At 38.9% G+C, this 22345-nt stretch overlaps 1 protein-coding gene across 1 annotated transcript in view; it reads right to left on the bottom strand.

Annotated features, from left to right (window-relative positions):
* Positions 1-21711, bottom strand: part of kcmf1 (potassium channel modulatory factor 1) — a 150943-nt gene extending 129232 nt beyond the window's left edge. The window contains exon 1 of the mRNA XM_073024189.1: positions 21449-21711. Coding sequence (XP_072880290.1) covers positions 21449-21464 — 16 coding nt within the window. The 5' untranslated portion in view covers positions 21465-21711. The remainder of the gene's footprint in view (positions 1-21448) is intronic.
* Between the last annotated feature and the right edge of the window lie 634 nt (positions 21712-22345).

Raw genomic sequence — 22345 nt, 5'->3', positions numbered from 1 at the left:
GAGTTGTTTGATATGTGAGAATACCTTCCTCCTTTTAACAGGGTGATTCAATCCCTTTACATTCCAGCTCACGAATTTAAGTGCACTAGCCATTATCAATTACTAATGCATAAAAGGCAGCAGGCATATAAAAAGTCAAGCAGTACAATAGCAGTCTGGGAGCAGAGATGTAAACATAGATTCGTAAAATCAAAACATATACATGTCCTGAGCAATAAAGAGAAACAATAAATACAGTGAGTGATGTTGGAACTGGAAAACCCACCCCACCCACACAACCCAAAACTAGACGGCTACCAAAACAAGTAGCTAGCTCTACCAAAAAAATTAACCCATATACAACTTCCAGATCTGTGTCATTAACAACAGTTCCGTATAAATACTATAGCAAATAGTAACTAGTTTATGCACTAGAAAACATAACTACAGATTAGAACACCCTCTGCAGAAATATAAAACTTAATACAGAGAAAATTGGAAGAAAACCAAAACTAACCTACCCGCGAAAAATTATAGAAGAATAAAGTAAGAGAAAGGGGAAAAAAAGGTAAAAAAAAGAGAGGAAGGGGAAAATTATAAATTCAAGACGAGTATTTATCAACCATTTACAGAGAGGAGAGAAAAAAATTCAGAGATTAGAAAAAAGGGGTGAAGAAAAGAAAAAATAAATAAAATAAATAAATATTTTAAAAAAGGAAAAATAAATCAGCAATTAAACTGTGAACCAACAAACAGGGAGGCCTTCACTAAAGACTTCGAACCTCCAAAACAAGTTAGAGTCAGTTGTAGAACTCTGTAGATAAAGTTATACAAGAATAAAAATAGATTACACATACACCAAATCCCGGGAGAGATTGTCAACAGCCCTTAGAGTTTCAATGAATAATGTCTGAGTGATTCAAGTAAAGTCTGAGTCCAGAAAAAGTAATTTTACTACGAGGAGTACTTATCCACCATTTTATGAGGTCCGATCAGATTCCGAAGATGACTGGATAGCCGGAAGACTTGCCACAAATGCTTCAGCTTCCTTCACTGATTTGAACCACTTGTATTTTCCAGTATTAAGCTTGATTCGTAGATCGGCAGGAGTACGAAGAGAGGGTTTGAAACCACGTTCAAAAAGCACTTTCATTGCATCTTTAAACTCAGCACGCATCTTTAAGGTCTGGGGTGCAAAATCTTCCACAAAGCGAATGGTTGTATCCTGGAAAGTAAAAGACCCCCTGCGACGTGCCTCTACAATCAGACTGTGTTTTACCTGGTATTGATGGAAGCACAAGATTACTGGTCGCGGACGGGAGCCCAGAATTCTGGGGGGAACGTAAACTCTGTGTGCCCGTTCGAGCTCAGGTGGGTTCGGAAACAAATCTTTCCCGAATATCTCACAGAGAAACTTGGCGAAAAACTTCACGGTTGGTCCATGTTCGGTCGCCTCTGGCAATCCAAGAATTCTAAGATTCCAGCGTCTGCTGCGATTTTCGAGATCCACCATTTTGGAAAGGAGTTTGTTACATTTTTCCTCTAAGCTGGAACAGAGAGTCTCCAAGTATCGAACACGACTTTCTAAATCTTCAGAAGTCGAATCAATGCGAGATAGGTGTTCGGCATGCTTGTCCACTTTATTGTTGATCCGATCCAGTTTGTCTTCCAACTGTTTGAAAGCGGTTTTAAATTCCTTTAAAATTTCGTCTCGGAGCTTTCCGAGTGCAGCCAGGGTCTCGTCTGAAAGAGCCGGAACTTCCTTTCTCCCGGATTTAGAACTCTTGCTAGACATTGCAAGTTAGATATGTTCACAGGCAAGTAAGAAATACCGAAAAAATTCCTAACTAAGGTTTAAAAAATGGAGACATTTAGTGCAAAGATAGCGACAGTAATGGAACAAAAGTTCGGAGCAGCTAAGCAATCGCCATCTTACCGGAAGTCCCAGAAATAAATGTTTTAAACTAATATTTACACAATTCCCTAATAGTAACAATTCTAATCATTTAGAACAGGAGTTCCCAACCTTTTTTTAATGCCTTGGACCCTTACCATTAACTGAGTCTATGGAGAAAAAGATCATCAACCCAACCTAAAATGTGTACTATATCAGGTCACTCCTTCAACTCCATTCATTAAAAAAGCAAGTTTGTTCAACATTTCCTTATTGAAATCTGCAGAACCTCTTTTGTACATTCTCCAAAGCCTCCAATTTCTTCCTATAGTTTGCAAACAAAATTGAACACACTATTTCAAATCTGGCTTAACCAAAGCTTTATACATCTACAACATGACTTCCAACTTTATGCTTCATCCTTCTTTACCACTTGATCCACTTGTGTTGCCACTTTCAGGGAGCTATGCAATTGCACCCCAAGATCAGCTGACAACTAATTTTTTCCAAGTGTTCCTTTCTCAGAATTTTTTTTTTTGTTTATGATAGACCACTTAAAGCTGAACACAAATATATTTTTCAGACTACTTGTATCACAAGGGAATTTGGAGAAGCAAATTATCTTTTATCGAATATAATACGTTTAATTGCATAATGGTGCTGACACTTTGCAATAGTTGAACTGAGCTAAAAATGTTTTGCTGATGATTCTCATTCATACTCAGTGTCTGAGCCTTCTCGCTTAAGTGTTCAACAATATTCAGCCAACACTGATGGATTCCAGTTGTCTATGACAACAATGTCCTGGTGAAACCTTTCACCATTCTCGTCACAGACGGTGCCAAGGTTGCAAAGAAGAAGTCTACATGGAAATAACAGAAAATTAACTTAAGTGACATGAGGCACTTCATGATTTTGTATGCTTGACAAATGTTGTCAACCAGCTACATGTAGTTTGGTCAACACACACAAAATACTGGTGGAACGCAGCAGGCCAAGCAGCATCTATAGATAGAAGTACAGTCGACGTTTCGGGCCCAGACCTTTCATCAGGACTAACCTGATGAAGGGTTTCGGCCCAAAACGTCAACTGTACTTCTTCCTATAGATGCTGCCTGGCCTGCTGCGTTCCACCAGCATTTTGTGTGGGTTGCTTAAATTTCCAGTATCTGCAGATTTCCTCATGCCTGCATGTAGTTTGGCGTTCTGTAGTTGCCAAGAAAATTTTCAGCAGTCTTGAATGCCTTCCATGCAATTTTCTCCAGTCCCAAAGTTCTTCGAATTGACTGACATTGATAATCTGCTTGATTTGGGGTCCAACAAAAATACCTTCTTTAATCTTGGCATCAGTTATTCTGGGAAACCTGTCTCAAATATCAAAATCCTTCACAGAATTTTTTGTGCATGGTGATAGTAGATTCCATCATTGCAGTCTTGAAACCAGTAATTCTGCTTTTGCCCTTGGGGGAAAAAAGCAGGTTTCTGACCAGGTTACTTAACTCATTGATTTATCAGATGAGACTCACTTGTCATAAAGGGTTCAAAATCTGTGTCAGCATCAGTGGTGTTTTCCATTCCTGGTTCATATATCATGGCATCTTCACCTGTTTCCTCTGGACTCCATGTCCTGTTTTTCTAAAACCTGTCCTGCTATGCAGCATCTGCCCTGCCTAAGCATGACTAGGCATGCTTGGACAAGATATAAAACTTTTCAGCTTAATTGTGGCCAACATTTTAATTGACTTGAATCATGAACTGAAATACCAAATATAGGTATTCACTATTTCAAAAAATAGTGCGTGGTGGGGAAACTTCAAGGTGATTTACATGATCAAAATCCCTAAGATACACCCCAAAAAAAATATTCAGGAAGCTCAATCTTTGTTGTCCAGGGAAATCAATCCTCCCAAGAGATCTGCCATTTACTGTATACTTCCTCTTAACATTTAATCTCCTAAAATGTATCATCTAACACTTGTCCATTTTTCTACCTACATTTCAAACTGATCTACATCTCACCAAATTCTTTGGCAATCTTCCTCACTATCCATTACTCCAATAATTTGTGTCACCTGAAAATGTACTAATCAGATCACATTTATTTTAATCATAAACAGGTTCCAGCATTGACCCTAATCTTTGTGGAACTCTACTAGTCACAGATCTTCAATCAGAAAAACAATCCTCTACCTTTTCTATCTTCTGTGACTAAACCAATTCTGTACCCAACTTATAACTCACCATGGATCCCATGTAATTTAATATTCTGGACCAGCCTAACATGTCAAATGCTCTACTAAAGTCCATGCAGACAACATCCATTGCCCTACCCTCAATCATCTTCATCAGTTCCTCAAAAATCTCAAATCAAATTTGAGACTCGACCTTCCCTTCATTAGTAACTCTATCCAGGTAAAGTTTTTCCCCATGAAACTTCTGCAATAATTTCCTCCCATTCATGCAAGGTTCATAAGCCTATGACTTTGGAAATTATCATGTTGCCCTCTGAAACAAAAGGAACAACATTGGCTATTCTCCAGTCTTCTGGATATAGGATTACAGCAATTTCCTAAATACAGTACAAAGAAGGAAGTCCATTTAAATATAATAATCAAATAGCACTACATTTAAGACTGCAATATTTCTGTTTTCAAATAAAATTTAGTTAAAATCTGTATTTTGGAGAGAGGAAACAAATCATTTCTCTGAACATTGATTTTATTTGAAGCTCATATCAGTTGCAAATGAAAACGCACCCGAGTGCTTTGCTACCGTTCTGCTTCCACTGATATAGGTCTTGTTATTATTCTGACTATATTGACGCTCGTGTGTTGTTTTTGTATTTTGCACATCTTAAATTTGGTTTTCCAGACATCCAACGTTTGTACTATATCACTTTACAAAAAGCTCGTTAAAAAAATACTGGAGATCCAGAGAACCAGAAACAAGAAAAAATATAATACAGCAAACAAGTCAGAAGTGAACACTATAAGACCATAACACAGGAGCAGAATTAGAGACACACAGTTATATCAATTTAATTGAAGATCACCCCCCCAAAAAAAAGCCCCTGAAAATTTTAACAATTCATTCCTTTAGGAAAAGAAAAACAAGCTCCTGGATTTGTTATAACTGCTGTATAGCTGCAAAGGAGTAAATGCACTTTTTATTTGAAAAAAGAAGCCTTCAATTATCAAAATTAAACAATTCTACTATTTCAAAATACACATAGTTTAACACTATGTATGTTTTAAATGATTAAGGCAAGCAAAAAGTTGCAAGTGTCTGCTAAGTTTTAAAAAGTTAAAATACAACATTTTGAAATAGATACAAAATATAAACAAAAAAAATGCAAAAATCTGAGCAACTACAATGCTAACTATTATGCTAGTTTACACATCCTGGAATTAGACCCACTTCAACAATATGAAGCAAGAATCACTTCCACATGAACACTGACATGATAGCTCCTCTTTGGGCAACAATTCTCTAAGGGAGCAACATTATATTGTTGTAACCTAGATATGAATAATAAACACCACAGCCAAGAAATCTCTGGCATAGAAAAGAATTGTGTTTTGCCTACACCCTGTACCTAGATGAGTGATCTTTTTATTATTTTTCTACAAAATGCATGTCTTTCCTACTTTACGTAAGCAATCATACCCCGAATTGCGATAAATTGCTTACCTTACCTTTCTTTAGCAAACACATTTATGCATGACTTTCCCACACTTGTTCCTCACCTCAACTAAGTCCCAACTAAATATGGAGGGCAAACTTTTGGCTCACTCTCCAGATATTCTGACAGTTTTACTCAGCTATAGAAAGATAGATAGATACTTTATTCATCCCCATGGGGAAATTCAGGTAGCCATAGATCAAAAATGCAATCGTTTAGAGATAAACCAGGCTTCTTACACTAAAGAAAGCAACAGAAAAACAAGTATATATTCAATGTAAAACTACTTTCAACAACTTGCTTCATTGGAAATGTATTAAAACAAAATCCAAAGCATAAAAGTTTAGTGGCAACCATTCCTGCTTTGCTTTTTCTCAGCACAGAATTCTGCCAGATCAAATTCCTGATCATCATTCAGAGCTGGTGTGGATAGTGAAGATATCACTCATCAAAACTTGGTGCTAAAGGATCAACTCACCAACTTTATTTTCACCTTGAAAAGAACAAAGCCCATACAACTAAAACAAATGCATACCTGACTCTGTTTTTGGGTTTCTTTTCATTGCTAGTTTAGTTAATATATCTGCAAATTGCAGACTCCGACAGAGTGCAACCAATAAAGTGAAGTAAACGTGCTGTGATGTCATAACAAGTAGATTTTCTCACAGCATGTGCATTGCAGTGTTATAATGACATCTGGCTGTGTATATGTTGTCTTGTTGGTAGTTATTTTATGTTTTGTTTGCTTAAGATAAGAATGGATAAGGCCAAGCTTAACAACCTCAATCTAACCTTACTACAATACAATGATTTAACTAGTATTAGCTTATATCAAAATGTTTATGCTGTTTTTTTGTTTGAGTCACCTAATTGATACTGTTTGGGAGAAATGGCCTCTCACGTTACAGTCATCCGGGAACCTCAATCTCCTCTTCTTACAGGCCTAATTACTTGCAATATTTTCAGAGTAAAATTCCATACAGAAGAATTCATGTTACCACAGTAGGTCACATGAATTCATCAATCTAAAGACACTAAATCACCACAAACTTCAGCCAAAAGTGCATTGTTGCTTTTCTATAAATGCTGTACCAGATTTGCAAAGCTAGTCCCACTACTATGACAATGAATTACTGCACCAAATTATACAGCACACCACTGTAGAACTCTTGTATGCATCAACTATTACTCTAAATTTCTTGGTTCACATAATCAATTTCAAAGTTCTGAACTCAAGTACAGCAACATCCTCAAGACTTATTGCCCCATTTCAGGGTAATCATACCACTTCCATAGTCCACAATCCTCAGAGGACTACATGCTTTTCTTACCTGATGCACGTTAATACCTTTCTTTGGAGAAAACATCAGTACAATTGGGTAGAAAAATTCTAGACAATGACTCCTAATGACTAACCAGCATTACCTCCAGAAATGTGTGTAGGAGACATTGGTTGAGGAAAGAATCTCGTGAACAGCCTATTCCTACAAATAATGGGACAGAAAAAGCATGGGTATATTCCTAAAAGTACAGAAGGTTCTCCGGCTGAAAAAGGCACTAAGGGAAATGACAAAAATAAATTGCCAGTAAATTAAATATAATACAAATGATCCATTGTGCCTTCCATTTCTCAAATGCAAGCAATTCACTTTTCATAATCCTCTAGTTCCATCCTATTGGACTCATCACTATGGCGGTCACACAAGTACATTGAGCATAAAATTATAACTTGTGAAGAATAACAGAAGTAATTAAGAGGACTTGTATTTGAAATGCACAACAGCATATTCATTTAATATGAGCACATGAACTATCTGTAAGCAGCTGATACAGTTAAAGACAATTCCTGAAATTTTTAACTTCAGAATGGAATAACCAAGATTACAAGTAAACAACACCTGCCCTGATGGATATCCACAGTGGGACAATCCAAAAGATTTTCACATGCATCTTATAATGATCAAAAGGCAAACAGCCATTTACATTAATTACAGTTATTTGAACAATTATTCTGGTGCCCTACTTGCTGGCTAAATAACAATGAGAATGTGTTAAACAACCTAGTAACAAAACTAATTCTCAATTGTAATTTGCAGGACAATTTGCACACTGCTGCAGTTAGCTTTACTAAAATAACTGATCATTGGGAGTTTCAGGAAATTGATCCACATTTTAAACTTCCTTCAAAAGGCTGCTTCTCAAAACAAAAACTCTTAGCAAAGAGATTTATATTCCTGCCATGCCACAACTTACCTCTAACAAAACAATTCAAACTATGGAATGTCATTCCTATAGGCATACGTAGCATCAATGTGTTAAAAACTTTTTAGTTAAAATATATTCACCATGAATTAATTTCCATGCCACCACCAGCTACCTAATTTTCCCACCTAATCACAGCTGTGCGGCTGTCTCAGAGCTCCAGTGATCTGGATTCAACCCTATTCTCAGGTGTCTTATGTTGGGTTTACATATTCTCCCTACGTCTTCAAGGATTTACCCTAGTTGCCCCAGTTTCCTCCCATACCCCAAATGCACTAATTGGTATGCAAATTGGCTGGTGCAGTTGCATTGTAAGAGAATCAGAGGTAAATTGATGAGCATGCATGAATGTTATGTGGGAATAATTGGGAAAATGGAATTAATATTTTGCTCCAATGACAAGCAAATGTTCAAAGGACTGAAAAACCTCCTATGTTGTAAGGAAATATAAAGTAAGAATTAATGCCCCTGCTTTATTTCGCTTTCTACTTAATAATTCACTAGAGTTCCTTTCCAGATCAGTTCTCCTCCCTTCCCTATCTTTAAGAGGCAAACATTAGCCCCATCAACCTACACTTAAAATTTATATCTAAAAATTTTGAACCAAATTTTTAAGTAAAGAAGTCCAGCCAAATCGAATCATGCTTTGGGTCCATATTAGTTGTAATCTTCTAAATATAGTCAATTAAAAACACCCACAGACTCTTATTTCATTAATATCCTACCATATTAAACGATCAATTAATATCTACAACTTGAACAATTCCAACCTACTCAATAACTTTCAAGTGTGACAGCTGGTTGAAGATGGCACGAGTCAATAATAGCTCATTACCAGAGTTTGCACATGCCCTCTTTGATTACTGCGCCATTGATTATATCAGAAAATCCGAGAAAGTTCAAAACAAGTAAATAAGAGGACTTGTATAAGAGGACGTATGCTTGTCTGAAGGCTTTGTCCTCAAAAATCTGTTTTTCTCCTTTGAAATATTTAGCTATAATTCCAAGAATAAACTGATTTTGGTTATAAATCAATCAACTTTTATTCTTATTTTAAATATACTGTACGGGCAATCCCCAGGTTACAAAAAAGATCGTTCCTAAATCTGTCTTTAAGTCCAATTTGTAGGTAAGGCGGAACAGGTACATACGGTTCTTATTTAGCGTCAGATAGTCAAATGTTTGTCTCAAGCAATAAGTTAGCCTATCCTTCAATGCCTTATGTCCTGGTGCACTTTTTTCCTCTTTTGAAATGTAGATCCTTTCAGGCATAAGCCAGTCTCGTCTACATTAAATATTTGGACTGGCAAATAACCTCCTTCCTCAATTTTTTTCAACATTTCAGGAAAATCACTCACATCACTTACATCAGCACTCGCTGCTTCACCTTGCACTTTATTATGTAAAAATTTGCCCTCACTTTGAAACGATTGAACCAACTTCTACTCCTCATCACCATCACCTTCACTTGCTGCACGTGCAGCTTTTAAATCAATGAAAAGGCTTCAAGCCTTTTCTTGCACTAAAGTAAGGCTAATAGGCATATTATGCTGATTTTGATTGTCTAACCAAATTATCAATAGCCTTTCCATTTCATTAATTAAACTGTCAACGGAACAGAAACACTGCGGATTCAGCAGCAGCCGCAGGCAACGAGTCCTGAGTGCCCCCGAGTCCTAAAGTCCACCCACACTGAGACAGGTTAAATGGGACAAGTGGGGGCAGTGCTGACTGGAAAAGGCAGGGGGGGGGGGTTCAGGATGAATCTTGCTAAGAAAAATTTAAGCCAAATACAAAGTAACACACTCAACACAGTGTTAATGGCAACATGATCTGACTTAAAATGACGGACGGCGCTCTCCTTCCTCGAGCCAACGAATTTTTAATATAATAGGCTTTATGGCAGTCCATTCGTAAATATGTGTTGTCCGTAAGTCGGACGTTCGTAACCCAGGGACTGCCTTATCAACGCAATTACAATTTGGTCGCAGGAACACACTTTCCAAAAGCTAATTGTATAAACTTAACATATTGACTGAATTTCCCCAACATATACACATGAAACAGTTTAACCACAACCATGTAAATTTATCTTTTAAAGACAGTGATGGGCAAAATATTCATACAAAGGAGAGAATTTTGCATTTGATTCCATGATTGGGAAGAATGAAAATCACTTTACTTTCATGATTATTGTTTAAATAACCAACCACACAAGTAACTATTAAAACAGAAGATTACCAAACTAATAAGAGAAAAAACAGTATGCTAACAGGGAATGTCCAGTAATTCCCAAAGTAATTGCGGCATTAGAGTAAATGATTAACTCCTTGTACTCAACTTGGATCAATAAGCTTTTGTTGAGCAAAAACATCAAGTATTGAAATTTTCAAACTGATCGTCAATCAAAACAGTGTAGATTTCCATTACTCTGTGTGAATATTATTAGTTATTTATTTTTTATTATTATTATGCTTCTTTTTGTATTTGCAGTTTTTCATTAAGGTATTTCTTTGTTATATTGTGAATGCCTGAAGGAAAAGGAATCTCAGAGTAGTATTTGGTGACACATACATACTTTTATAATAAACTTACTTTGAACATTTGAAGCTTGATTTCACAAACTAATTTCCAACCTAACTGATTTCACATACTTTGAGTAGGAAATAATTCCTCCTTAGCCAACTGCTTTATCATCTTAGAGCTCCTAAATAATCATATTCAACTAAATGAATGTAAGACCAAGTAGAACCAATCTTTGATGCAAATGCATTGCACCTTTTCTTTTTTTCTTTAAGTAGCATACATTTAAGGGGTCCTAACTTTCTAGTGCTGATGAAGGGCCTCAGATGGAAACGGTGAACATTTATTTCTTTCCAAAGGTGTTGCCTGATCTGCTGAGCTCCTCCAGCACTTTGTATGTGTTACACTGGATTTCCAGCATCTGCAAAATCTCTTGTTATTAGCAATAAACTGCAGATGATGAAAATATGACGTGAAAATAGAGTTCATTTTAAGTACCGTAGATTCCGGATTATAAGCCGCTACTTTTTACCCACGCTTTGAACACTGCGGCCTTTACTACGGTGCGGCTAATGCATGGTTTTTTTTCATGCCGCCAAAAACATTTTGCCTCGTAACAGTAGACCAATAAAATTGATGAGTAGTTCACAGAGGTCCAATGAAATTGTATGATAAATCAAGCGCACTTTCACAATTAAATTATTGTAAATCAGTCATTTGTACTCACCCTCATCAACATGGAAAACACTCGAAGAAAAGCATTGTGCTGCCTTTATGGCAGTTATTTAGTTTATAATATTTTCGCTTAGTAATTCATTTGTTAGTATTTTCTAGTTAAAGTTAGAAGTGTTTTAAGTATATTTGTTTTCTGTACTACATCCCGGAATGCTATGACGTCACATCCGGTTTTGCCACGTCTTGAGGGAAAATACCGGTTTGCGATAAACGGAAAGGAGGGGGCGAGCGCATTAGACCCGCTGCAAGCATATGATGCAGCTTTTAAGTTAAAGGCGATCAATAACTTTTCCTGGTAGGCTGCAGTATATTTTTTTTTACCAGTCGTTAGGAGATATTGGAATGTTGTTCGTGCACTGTTCAGTAAAAAAGTATACGCAACGTAATTTGTGTGTTATCGATATGTATGTATATTTAAAAGTAGCCGTGTTACAGGCATGGTTTGAAAAAAAGCATTTGCAATATGTATTTGTTTATGTTACCATACCGATTTAATTAAAAGTTAAAAAATCCTCACGTGTAATATCTTTCTGTGTAAATATCTCATATTACAACGTGGGACACCTGCGGCTTAAAATCCGGTGCAGCCTGTATAAGTACAAAATTGATTTTCTTTCTAAAATTAGAGCCTGCAGCTTTTAATCAGTTGCGCTCTGTAGTCCGGAATTTACGGTAGTCATTAGGTCAGGTAATGTCTGTAAAGACTTAGGGAGTTAATATTTCAAGTTGATGATACTTCAAAGCATGAAACATTATCACACGATACTCCTTCCATAATGCCAACTGTACTGTTGAGTATTTGCATATTACACTAGATATTGCAAATTTCTGTACCTCAATACTTCCTTGGCCCACATCCAGGAAATGCACTGATCCATCTTTGTTCAAAGTGGATGACATCATTAAACCCCATATTTTAGACCTCTACCCACTTAAACACTCAATGTATCTTTGCAACCTTCTGCTCCTAATTAGATGCTTTGCAGAACTTGGGCTTTAAACAGTAGATTTTTGTTCTAAATTAATTATTTTCAAGACTCTGCAACTTCTAGAAGCAGTAGTTATTGGAAAAAAAAACAATGGAAGAATGCCTCTATTACATCAAGTGTACCTGAAGACAAATTTCAATATTTTTGTAGAAGAGCAGGAAATCATAGAAACATAGAAAATAGGTGCAGGAGTAGGCCATTCAGCCCTTCAAGCCTGTACCGCCATTCAGTATGATCGTGGCTGATCACCCAACTCAGAACCCTGTACCTGCTTTCTCTCCATACCCCCGATCCTTTTATCCACAAGGGCCATATCTAACTTCCTCTTAAATATAGCCAATGAATTGGCCTCAACTGTTTCCTGTGGCAGAGAATTCCACAGATTCACCACTCTCTGTGTGAAGAAGTTTTTCCTCATCTCGGTCCTAAAAGGCTTCCCCTTTATCCTTAAACTGTGATCCCTCGTTCTGGACTTCCCAACATCGGAAACAATCTTCCTGCATCTAGCCTGTCCAATCCCTTTAGAATTTTATACGTTTCAATAAGATCCCCCCTCAATCTTCTAAATTCCAGTGAGTATAAGCCTAGTCAATCCAGTCTTTCTTCATATGAAAGTCCGGCCATCCCAGGAATCAATCTGGTGAACCTTCTTTGTACTCCTTCTATGGCAAGAATGTCTTTCCTCAGATTAGGGGACCAAAACTGCACACAATACTCTAGGTGCAGTCTCACCAAGGCCTTGTACAACTGCAGTAGAACCTCCCTGCTCCTGTACTCAAATCCTTTTGCTATGAATGCCAACATACCATTTGCCTTTTTCACCGCCTGCTGTACCTGCATGCCCACCTTCAATGACTGGTGTACAATGACACCCAGGTCTCGTTGTACCTCCCCTTTTCCTAATCGGCCACCATTCAGATAATAATCTGTTTTCCTGTTCTTGCCAACAAAGTGGATAACCTCACATTTATCCACATTAAATTGCATCTGCCATGAATCTGCCCACTCACCTAACCTATCCAAGTCACCCTGCATCCTCTTAGCATCCTCCTCACAGCTAACACTGCCGCCCAGCTTTGTGTCATCCGCAAACTTGGAGATGCTGCATTTAATTCCCTCGTCTACATCATTGTATTGTAAAACAACTGGGGTCCCAGCACTGAGCCTTGCGGTACAATACTAGTCACTGCCTGCCATTCTAAAAAGGTTCCGTTTACTCCCAGTCTTTGCTTCCTGTCTGCCAACCAATTCTCTATCCACATCAATATCATACCCCCAATACCATGTGCTTTAAGTTTGCACACTAATCTCCTGTGTGGGACCTTGTCAAAAGCCTTTTGAAAATCTAAATATACCACATCCACTGGCTCTTCCCATCCACTCTACTAGTTACATCCTCAAAAAATTCTCTAAGATTCGTCAGACATGATTTTCCTTTCACAAATCCATGCTGACTTTGTCCGATGATTTCACCACTTTCCAAATGTGCTGTTATTATATCTTTGATAACTGACTCTAGCATTTTCCCCACCGCCGAAGTCAGGCTAACCGGTCTATAATTCCCCAGTTTTTCTCTCCCTCCTTTTTTAAAAAGTGGGGTTACATTAGCCACCCTCCAATCCTCAGGAACTAATCCAGAATCTAAGGAGTTTTGAAAAATTATCACTAATGCATCCACTATTTCTTGGGCTACTTCCTTAAGCACTCTGGGATGCAGACTATCTGAACCTGGGGATTTATCTGCCTTTAATCCCTTCAATTTACCTAACACCACTTCCCTACTAACATGTATCTCCCTCAGTTCCTCCATCTCACTGGACCCTCGGTCCCCTACTACTTCCGGAAGATTATTTATGTCCTCTTTAGTGAAGACAGAACCAAAGTAGTTATTCAATTGGTCTGCCATGTCCTTGTTCCCTATGAGCAATTCACCTGTTTCTGACTGTAAGGGACCTACATTTGTCTTAACCAATCTTTTTCTTTTCACGTATCTATAAAAGCTTTTACAGTCAGTTTTTATGTTCCCTGCCAGCTTTCTCTCATAATTTTTTTTCCCTTTCCTAATTAAGCCCTTGGTCCTCCTCTGCTGGACTTTGAATTTCTCCCAGTCCTCAGGTATGCCACTTTTTCTGGGTAACTTATATGTTTCTTCTTTAGACTTGATACTATCCCTAATTTCCCTTGTCAGCCACGGGTGCACTACCTTCCCTGATTTATTCTTTTGCCAAATTGGGATGAATTTCATCCATGCGATCTTTAAATGCTTGCCATTGCATATCCACCATCAACCCTTTAAGTATCATTTGCCAATCTATCTTAGCTAATTCATGTCTCATACCTTCAAAGTTACCCTTCTTTAAGTTCAGAACCTTTGTTTCTGAATTAACTATGTCACTCTCCATCTTAATGAAGAATTCCACCATATTATGGTCACTCTTACCCAAGGGGCCTCGCACGACAAGATTGCTAACTAACCCTTCCTCATTGCTCAATACCCAATCTAGAATGGCCTGCTCTCTAGTTGGTTCCTCAACATGTTGGTTCAGAAATCCATCCCGCATACATTCCAAGAAATCTTCTTCCTCAGCACCCTTACCAATTTGGTTCACCCAATCTATATGTAGATTGAAGTCACCCATTATAATTGCTGTTCCTTTATTGCACGCATTTCTAATTTCCTGTTTAATGCCATCCCCAACCTCACTACTACTGTTAGGTGGCCTGTACACAACTCCCACCAGCATTTTCTGCCCCTTAGTGTTATGCAGCTCTACCCATATCAATTGCACATCCTCCAGGCTAATGTCCTTCCTTTTTTTTGCGTTAATCTCCTCTCCAACCAGCAATGCTACCCCACTTCCTTTTCTTTCCTGTCTATCCCTCCTGAATATTGAATATCCCTGGATGTTGAGCTCCCATCCTTGGTCACCCTGGAGCCATGTCTCTGTGATCCCAACTATATCATATTCATTAATAACTATCTGCACATTCAATTCATCCACCTTGTAACGAATGCTCCTCGCATTGACACACAAAGCCTTCAGCTTGTTTTTACAACACTCTTAGCCCTTATACAATTATGTTGAAAAGTGGCCTTTTTTGCATTTTGCCCTGGATTTGCCTGCCTGCCACTTTTACTTTTCACCTTACTACTTTTTGCTTCTACCCTCATTTTACACCCGTCTCTCTGCACTTGTTCCCATCCCACTGCCACATTAGTTTAAATCCTCCCGAACAGCAGTAGCAAACACTCCCCCTAGGGCATTGGTTCCAGTTCAGCCCAGGTGCAGACCGTCCTGTTTATACCGGTCCCACCTCCCCCAGAACTGGTTCCAATGCCCCAGAAATTTGAATCCCTCCCTCTTGCACCATTTTTCAAGCCACGTATTCATCTGAAATATCCTCCTATTTATACTCTGATTAGCACGTGGCACTGGCAGTAATCTAGAGATTATTACCTTTGTGGTCCTACTTTTTAGTTTATCTCCTAACTCCCTAAATTCACCTTGTAGGACCTCATCCCGTTTTTTACCTATATGCACCACGAACACTGGCTGTTCACCCTCCCATTCCAGAATGTCCTGCAGCCGCTCAGAGACATCCTTGATCCTTGCACCAGGGAGGCAACATACCATCCTGGAGTTTCGTTTGTGGCCGCAGAAACACCTATCTATTCCCGTTACAATCGAATCCCCTATCACTATAGCTCTCCCACTCCTTTTCCTTCCCTCCTGTGCCGCAGAGCCACCCATGGTGCAATGAACTCGGCTGCTGCTGCCTTCCGCTGATGAGACAACTCCCCCAACAGTATCCAAAACAGTATATCTGTTTAGGAGGGAGATGACCTCAGGGGACTCCTGCACTACCTGCCTACTGCTATGCTGTCTAGTGGCCACCCCTTCCCTTTCTGCCTGTGTAGCCTTTACCTGCGGTGTGGCCAACTCACTGAACGTGCTATTCACGACTTTCTCAGCATCGCGGATGCTCCAGTATGAATCCAATCGCAGCTCCAGACGCTCAATGCGGTCTGCCAGAAGCTGCAGCTGGACACACTTCCTGCACACATAGTCGTCAGGGACACTGGAAGTATCCCTGATTTCCCATCATCTAAATGAGATGTGATACATCTAAGACTTACTGAAAATTGTAACTAGCAACAGATAATGTGGAAAATGGTCCACTGGAAAGAGCTGCTGAACTTTTCCAGATAAAACTCTTGAAATGACAACAATTTCAGCGAATCTTTTCACTACTTGACACTGATAAGAGGCCAAATTAAAAAATAGTGATGTCTAAATACAATAGACTTTCTGCAGTATAGGAGATCATGAAGCACGAGAACATTTAGAAATGATTTAAATTCTTACTAGTTTGGTTAAATGTATTTAATTATTTTCTATGAACATAAATATCTAATTATTTTACCATTGTTGATGAACGCTTTAGATTTTCATTTCTTAAGTATCCACTAATTTCCATGTTTTGCTGAGATCCCTCTATTTATGGTACAATTTGGAAGAATATCTATAATTATACTGCTTCACATCTGTAGATCAAGCAAATTAAATTTGGAATTTTTCATCAATCGAACCAGTGAACAAATACATTAATATCACTGGATCAGAAGTTATATCCATCATACTAAATCCTATACTCTGAATATCAGTACCAACTTAATCACATTTTTTTATTAATGAACACTGCCTAAAAACAAGCCCTGTTGATTCACTAATTTAAAGTTATTAACATATTTAAATACAGGCGTTCCCCGCTTTACGAATGTTTGCTGTACACCACTTCGCTTTTACAAAAGACCTTCATTAGTAACCCATTTTCACGTTACAAAGAGGATTTTCACTTTTAAGAAAAATTTTCCCATACAAATTAATGGTTCTTCACTTCACGCCATTTCAGCTTAAGAAAGGTTTCATAGGAATGCTCTACCTTTGTAAAAGGGGTGGGGGGGGGGACATCTGTATACAGATACATTGATAAATTAGCCTGCATTACACTGGCTTTGATCTGAAACAATTGGATTTTCACTACCGTAGATTCCGGATTTTAAGCCGCTACTTTTTTCCCACATTTTGAACAGCTTTGAACTTTGCGGCCAATAATCCGAAGCGGCTAATACAAGGTTTTTTTCATGCCGCCTCGTAAACATTTTGCCTCGTAACAGTAGACCAATAAAATTGATGAGTAGTTCACAGAGGTCCAATGAAATTGTACGATAAATCAAGCGCACTTTCACAATTAAATTATTGTAAATCAGTCATTTGTACTCACCCTCATCAACATGGAAAACACTCGAAGCATTGTGCTACCTACCCTACTTAGTTTAAACTATATTTGTTTTCTGTACTACATCGCGGGATGCTATGACGACACACCCGGTTTCGCGGTGTCTTGTGGGAAAATGCCGGTTTGCGATAAAACGGAAAGGAGGGGGGGAGCGCATTACGCGAGCGGCTTTGGATCCGAGCGAACTCTGCTTTTAAGTTAAAGGTATCAATAACTTTTCCTGGTAGGCTGCAGTATATATATTTTTTACCAGTCGTTAGGAGATATTGGAATGTTGTTCAGTAAAGAAGTATACGCAACGTATATTTAAAAGTAGCCGCGTACGGGCACGGTTCGAAAAAAAGCATTTGCAATATGTATTTGTTTTTGTTACCATATGGATTTAATTAAAAGTTAAAAAAATCCTCACGTGTAATATCTTTCTGTGTAAATATCTCATATTACAACGTGGGACACCTGCGGCCGAAAATCCGGTGCGGCCTAAAATCCGGTGCGGCCTTTACATTTAAAAAAATGATTTTATTTCTAAAATTAGAGCCAGCGGCTTAAAATCAGGTGCGCTCTGTAGTCCGGAATCTACGGTAATTAGATTTTTAGAAAATATTTAGGCTTTTGGATTGTCAGTTCTGCAGTCTTCAGTAAATATTAGCACAACTAATATTTACTAAATTATTACTGCAAGTGTTATGTATTAAGGTATTGGCAGTGTATAAAATTAACTGAGATCATGAAAACTGAGAAAATGAAACTTGTGCCAATTATGGGACAAAGAACACCAATGAGGTACCGGAGGATAAAGCTGAAGGAAATTAGAGATAACAGAGTTGCAGAACAATATAGATGTATCATTAAATCAGATTATGGAGGAATCTGAATGTAAGGATGCACTTCTAAATTTGTGGCAATGTCAGATGAGGAGACACTAATTCACTAAGAACAGGAAAGGTGAGTGAATAATACTTGGGATCTGATAGTAAGTAGACAGAAGAGCCTTCCATGAATGCATGTTTAAAGAATGCAGGAGAAATATTGAAATAATCAAGTTGAGAAGAAATTCAGTCATAAATGAGATTTCAGCACCAGATTGCCAGAGCCTGAGGCAGATAGATGATACCAGAGCTGAAAGTAAGCATCGTAGCTTTGGAAAGTCTAAGTGCTGTAACAATGCTTCAAAGTCACAAAAGATCCTGAGCTTGTGGCTCATTTGTTTCAGCTCAGAAGAGAACCAAGTATCTATTCCATAGAGTACAAGCATCAACTAAACAATAGATTCGGTCTTAATATTAACTTGAGGAAACCTATGCTAACACTCAAATAGCATGGCAAATCAAATTAAATTTCTGCCTACCAGATATCCTGTGCACGTACACTATCCCATATTCTTATAAGCACTAAGTGCCCGTCTAACTGTCCCTTAAAGTGTAAGGGATATTAATCTATTGCATTTAACTCCAATCTATTGGTAACAAGTTCCAAATATTAACCACTCTGTACAATACTTTCCCCTCACATACCTTTTAAACCTCCAGCGTTTCACTTCAAACCTATGGCCTCGTTTGTGATACCGTTATAAGGGAAAAGATTCCAACTACTAACCCTATCTATGCATCTTACATACATGCGTCAGGACACCCCTTAGCTTCCTTCAACCCCTTGCTTCAGGAAATAAACCAAACCAATCAAATCTCTCCCCACACTAAAAGACAACATAGTCGTAGAAATGGACATGTTGATACACAGCTCTACATGTAGAATCTGTTTGGTTTTGGATAATGTCATGGAGCAGGAAACAGTTGAATGGTACAAAAATGTCAAGAAACTTTCAGAGCTTCAAACTATGCCAGCTGAAGACAATTCCAGAGCAATTTTTTTGGGGGGAGGGGGACTGGAACATACAGAGCACAAACATCCCAGAAGTTTGCTTGGACTAGAATAGGACTTTTTTTTAAATCAAGGCATCAGTTAACTAGTGCCAAAGTGGGACAATAAGCACAAGTGAATGAAACATTGTGTGTTAAGACAAGTTACCACATTTTGGATTTGCTCAAGTTTGAAGAGAGTAGATCACAAGGAATGCCAATCAGGATTGTTTTCAAATACCCTTGAGATTAACAAGGAGCATGGGGCATCAGCAAATGATGGGCTGAGGGTAAAGTGAATCAGAGGATATTCCAGTAGAAAGAATACTTACTAATGGCTATGCTACATGATCCAAAGTTCATCTTCGATAAATTCATTTATCCATTTTACTTTCATATGTGGTTGATCACATTGTGTTAATAACTGTACACCCCTCTGTTAAAGTCCTTCAAAACTTTTGAAAAGATCATAGGCTGTGCTTGATCGTACTTTATATTAAACTAAGAATACGATAAATATTCAGATTAATACAATGGGTAGCAGCTCTTTTCAGTGATTCTGAAAATAATCTCAACCTTTTCATCAAATAGTCTCCTCTAACACTATTTCCAAATGTTTAATCAATTGTAAACTACAATTGGTAAAAATAAAAATCATAAAACAATGATTTTATCAGATCTCAAAATACTGATTGAAGGTTAATAATATATAATTAGCTCTGTTGCACAAATCATAAAGCAGTAAAGGAAATGTAGTTTAAAGCAGTGATTTTCAAGAGAAAAAATAATCACAAACAACGTTAACAGGGAACATTTGTTCAAAGAACTGTTAAGATACGAACTTATTTCCATAATTACTAGTTTAGCCCAAAACTATTATTCAAAACTACAAGTTACAGCCTTATGAAGGAAGTATGAAAGGGGTACAGGAAATAGGCAGATAAATATAATCACGCCCTTCTCGAAATATATACAAGTTGCAAGTCGATATATACAGCAAGTTGTGAAGCCAATAGGTTAAAATGATGCTTTGACAAAAATAAAAGCATTTTATCACACCTTATATCTTACAAAATTATCTAGCAACACACACTTTTTATTTCTTTCTAGCTTGGTCACAAACATGGTCTGCCATTGCATTTAATTCACTTGTTAAAGAAATAAACTTTAGATTTTAGATCACTTCCCAATAATGCTGTTAAAATTGTGCTAGGGAACAGTGAGAGTAAGCACTTTAATTCTAACCCCACTACCACAAAACATACATGCTAAATAGTTTGTGAAATGTATATAAAGTATTACTGCAAAACATGCCAGTAAGATTCACTAACTCAAAACTTCCAATACCATATTCTTAAATTCTACAAAGCTCAGAAAGTTTAACACCATATTACCTTTAATGTACAAATCAGATTGGAAATGCTGACTGCAATTATTTTATCCTAATGTATTTGGAAAAGTTATCCGGATATGTAAAAAGAGCAAAATTAATACACATACTTCAAATCAGTTTCCTAAAAAGGAGTGCTAAAGTGCCATCATGGTTATACGAAATATACAACAAATCCAAATCAGGACTGCTGCAACACTTGACAGAAAGTTTAATAAATTGCCGCCATGTCAGCCTCTTTCCTCATATCATAATCAGTCAACCCCACCGGGAGCGGGAGGACTATACTTTATACGAGCGACTTTATACGGGCATAACATTAATAGGGATCAAGTACTAATCGAACCGGGTCACCCAAGGCCTACACATCAAGAGCCACTGAAGTCCCCGTTCTGGCAATCTGCTTCCCTCCGCCGTTGAGAGCTGTCAGTTCAGCCAGTGCCTGAGGCGAGATATAACACTAAGCTTCAGAGGTAGGCCCACAGGCTGCCTCAGGCCGCAGCGAACTACCGGCCACCTTGATGACAGTGCAATCATTCGGAGCCGGGCGGGCCAGGGAGGGAGACTGAGATGAGGTTGGTGGGGGCGAGCGCTGAACGCTACCCGGGATCAGTGAGAGCGTTACTAGGCCAAAATCCAGACCAACACTCGCCGAAGCAGCACAACAACCGAGGAGTGGCTCCTCCGTCTTTCCCAGTCCCAGATTGGGTCTCCGCCTCGGAGCCCGGGCCTAGTGGTTATGGCGGCTCCCTGATCTCTCTCTCTCACACACACAGAGGCCGAAGGCGACAAATGGCCTGATCGCAGGGCCTTTCGCCTCAGTGTCTCGCTCACCTTCATGTCGGGACATCCTACACACACGATTACAGCGGCCCCGCGGGCTCCCACGCAGCGGTTCAACAGCGGGCTCCGACAACGACAACTACTGGGCCAAACGGTCATGAAGCTGGAAGTAACTGCTGCGCTGCTGGGGTGGGGGAGGAGGAGCCGCCGCCGCTCCTGTTGCTCAGCCCGCTCTCGCTCGGTCGACAGGATTTTCTTTCCCCTCTCGCTTCCCTCACACTCTGAGCGCGCGAACCGCGTAGACTGGCGGTGACGTCGTCTGCTCAATGAGGACGCACAAGCGGGCGCCGCCGCGCGCGAGCACGTGCGCGCTCCGGGACGCGGCGAGGCGCGGCGCGGCGCCGAGCCTGCGCACGCTCTGTGGCAGTCTATTGGCCGGAGCCGCGGGACGTCACTGGGTAGAGCGCAGTCTCGCTGCTGCTCGTGTGGGAGCGGGACGGCGACGGCGACGGCGACGGAGCGGGCTGAAACTTTCGCTGCTGGTCCCCCCTCCGCCATGTGGAATACTGCATTTCAGCGGAATGGAAGAGCAAGGCGGTGCTTCTCCTGGAGAATATGTGGGGTTAATCGGATAAATTGACGAGCATGATAGGATTAGTGAACTCCCATTGGACGATACATAGCCTGAGTCAAGGTACGAAAGGTTTTGTTATTTTACCGAATTGCCATAGGGTGACAGATGTGATTAGCCAAACAGAAGTTCTACGTAAGCAACTTTTCTTAAATTAGTCATAACAGCTAACGTTAAAATCCAATATATTGTGTCTGCAAATCCTGTTGGTCTTTTGGCTTTATTGATCGCTTTCTGGGTAACAACATATGGCTTTGAGTATTATAGAATAGAAAGAAGCCAATTCATTCTGTCGAGTTTTTACAAGTTGCTTGCAA

Source organism: Hemitrygon akajei, chromosome 2 (genome assembly GCF_048418815.1).
Source record: "Hemitrygon akajei chromosome 2, sHemAka1.3, whole genome shotgun sequence".
Classification (NCBI taxonomy): domain Eukaryota; kingdom Metazoa; phylum Chordata; class Chondrichthyes; order Myliobatiformes; family Dasyatidae; genus Hemitrygon; species Hemitrygon akajei.
This window is presented reverse-complemented; position numbering and strand designations above follow the sequence as displayed.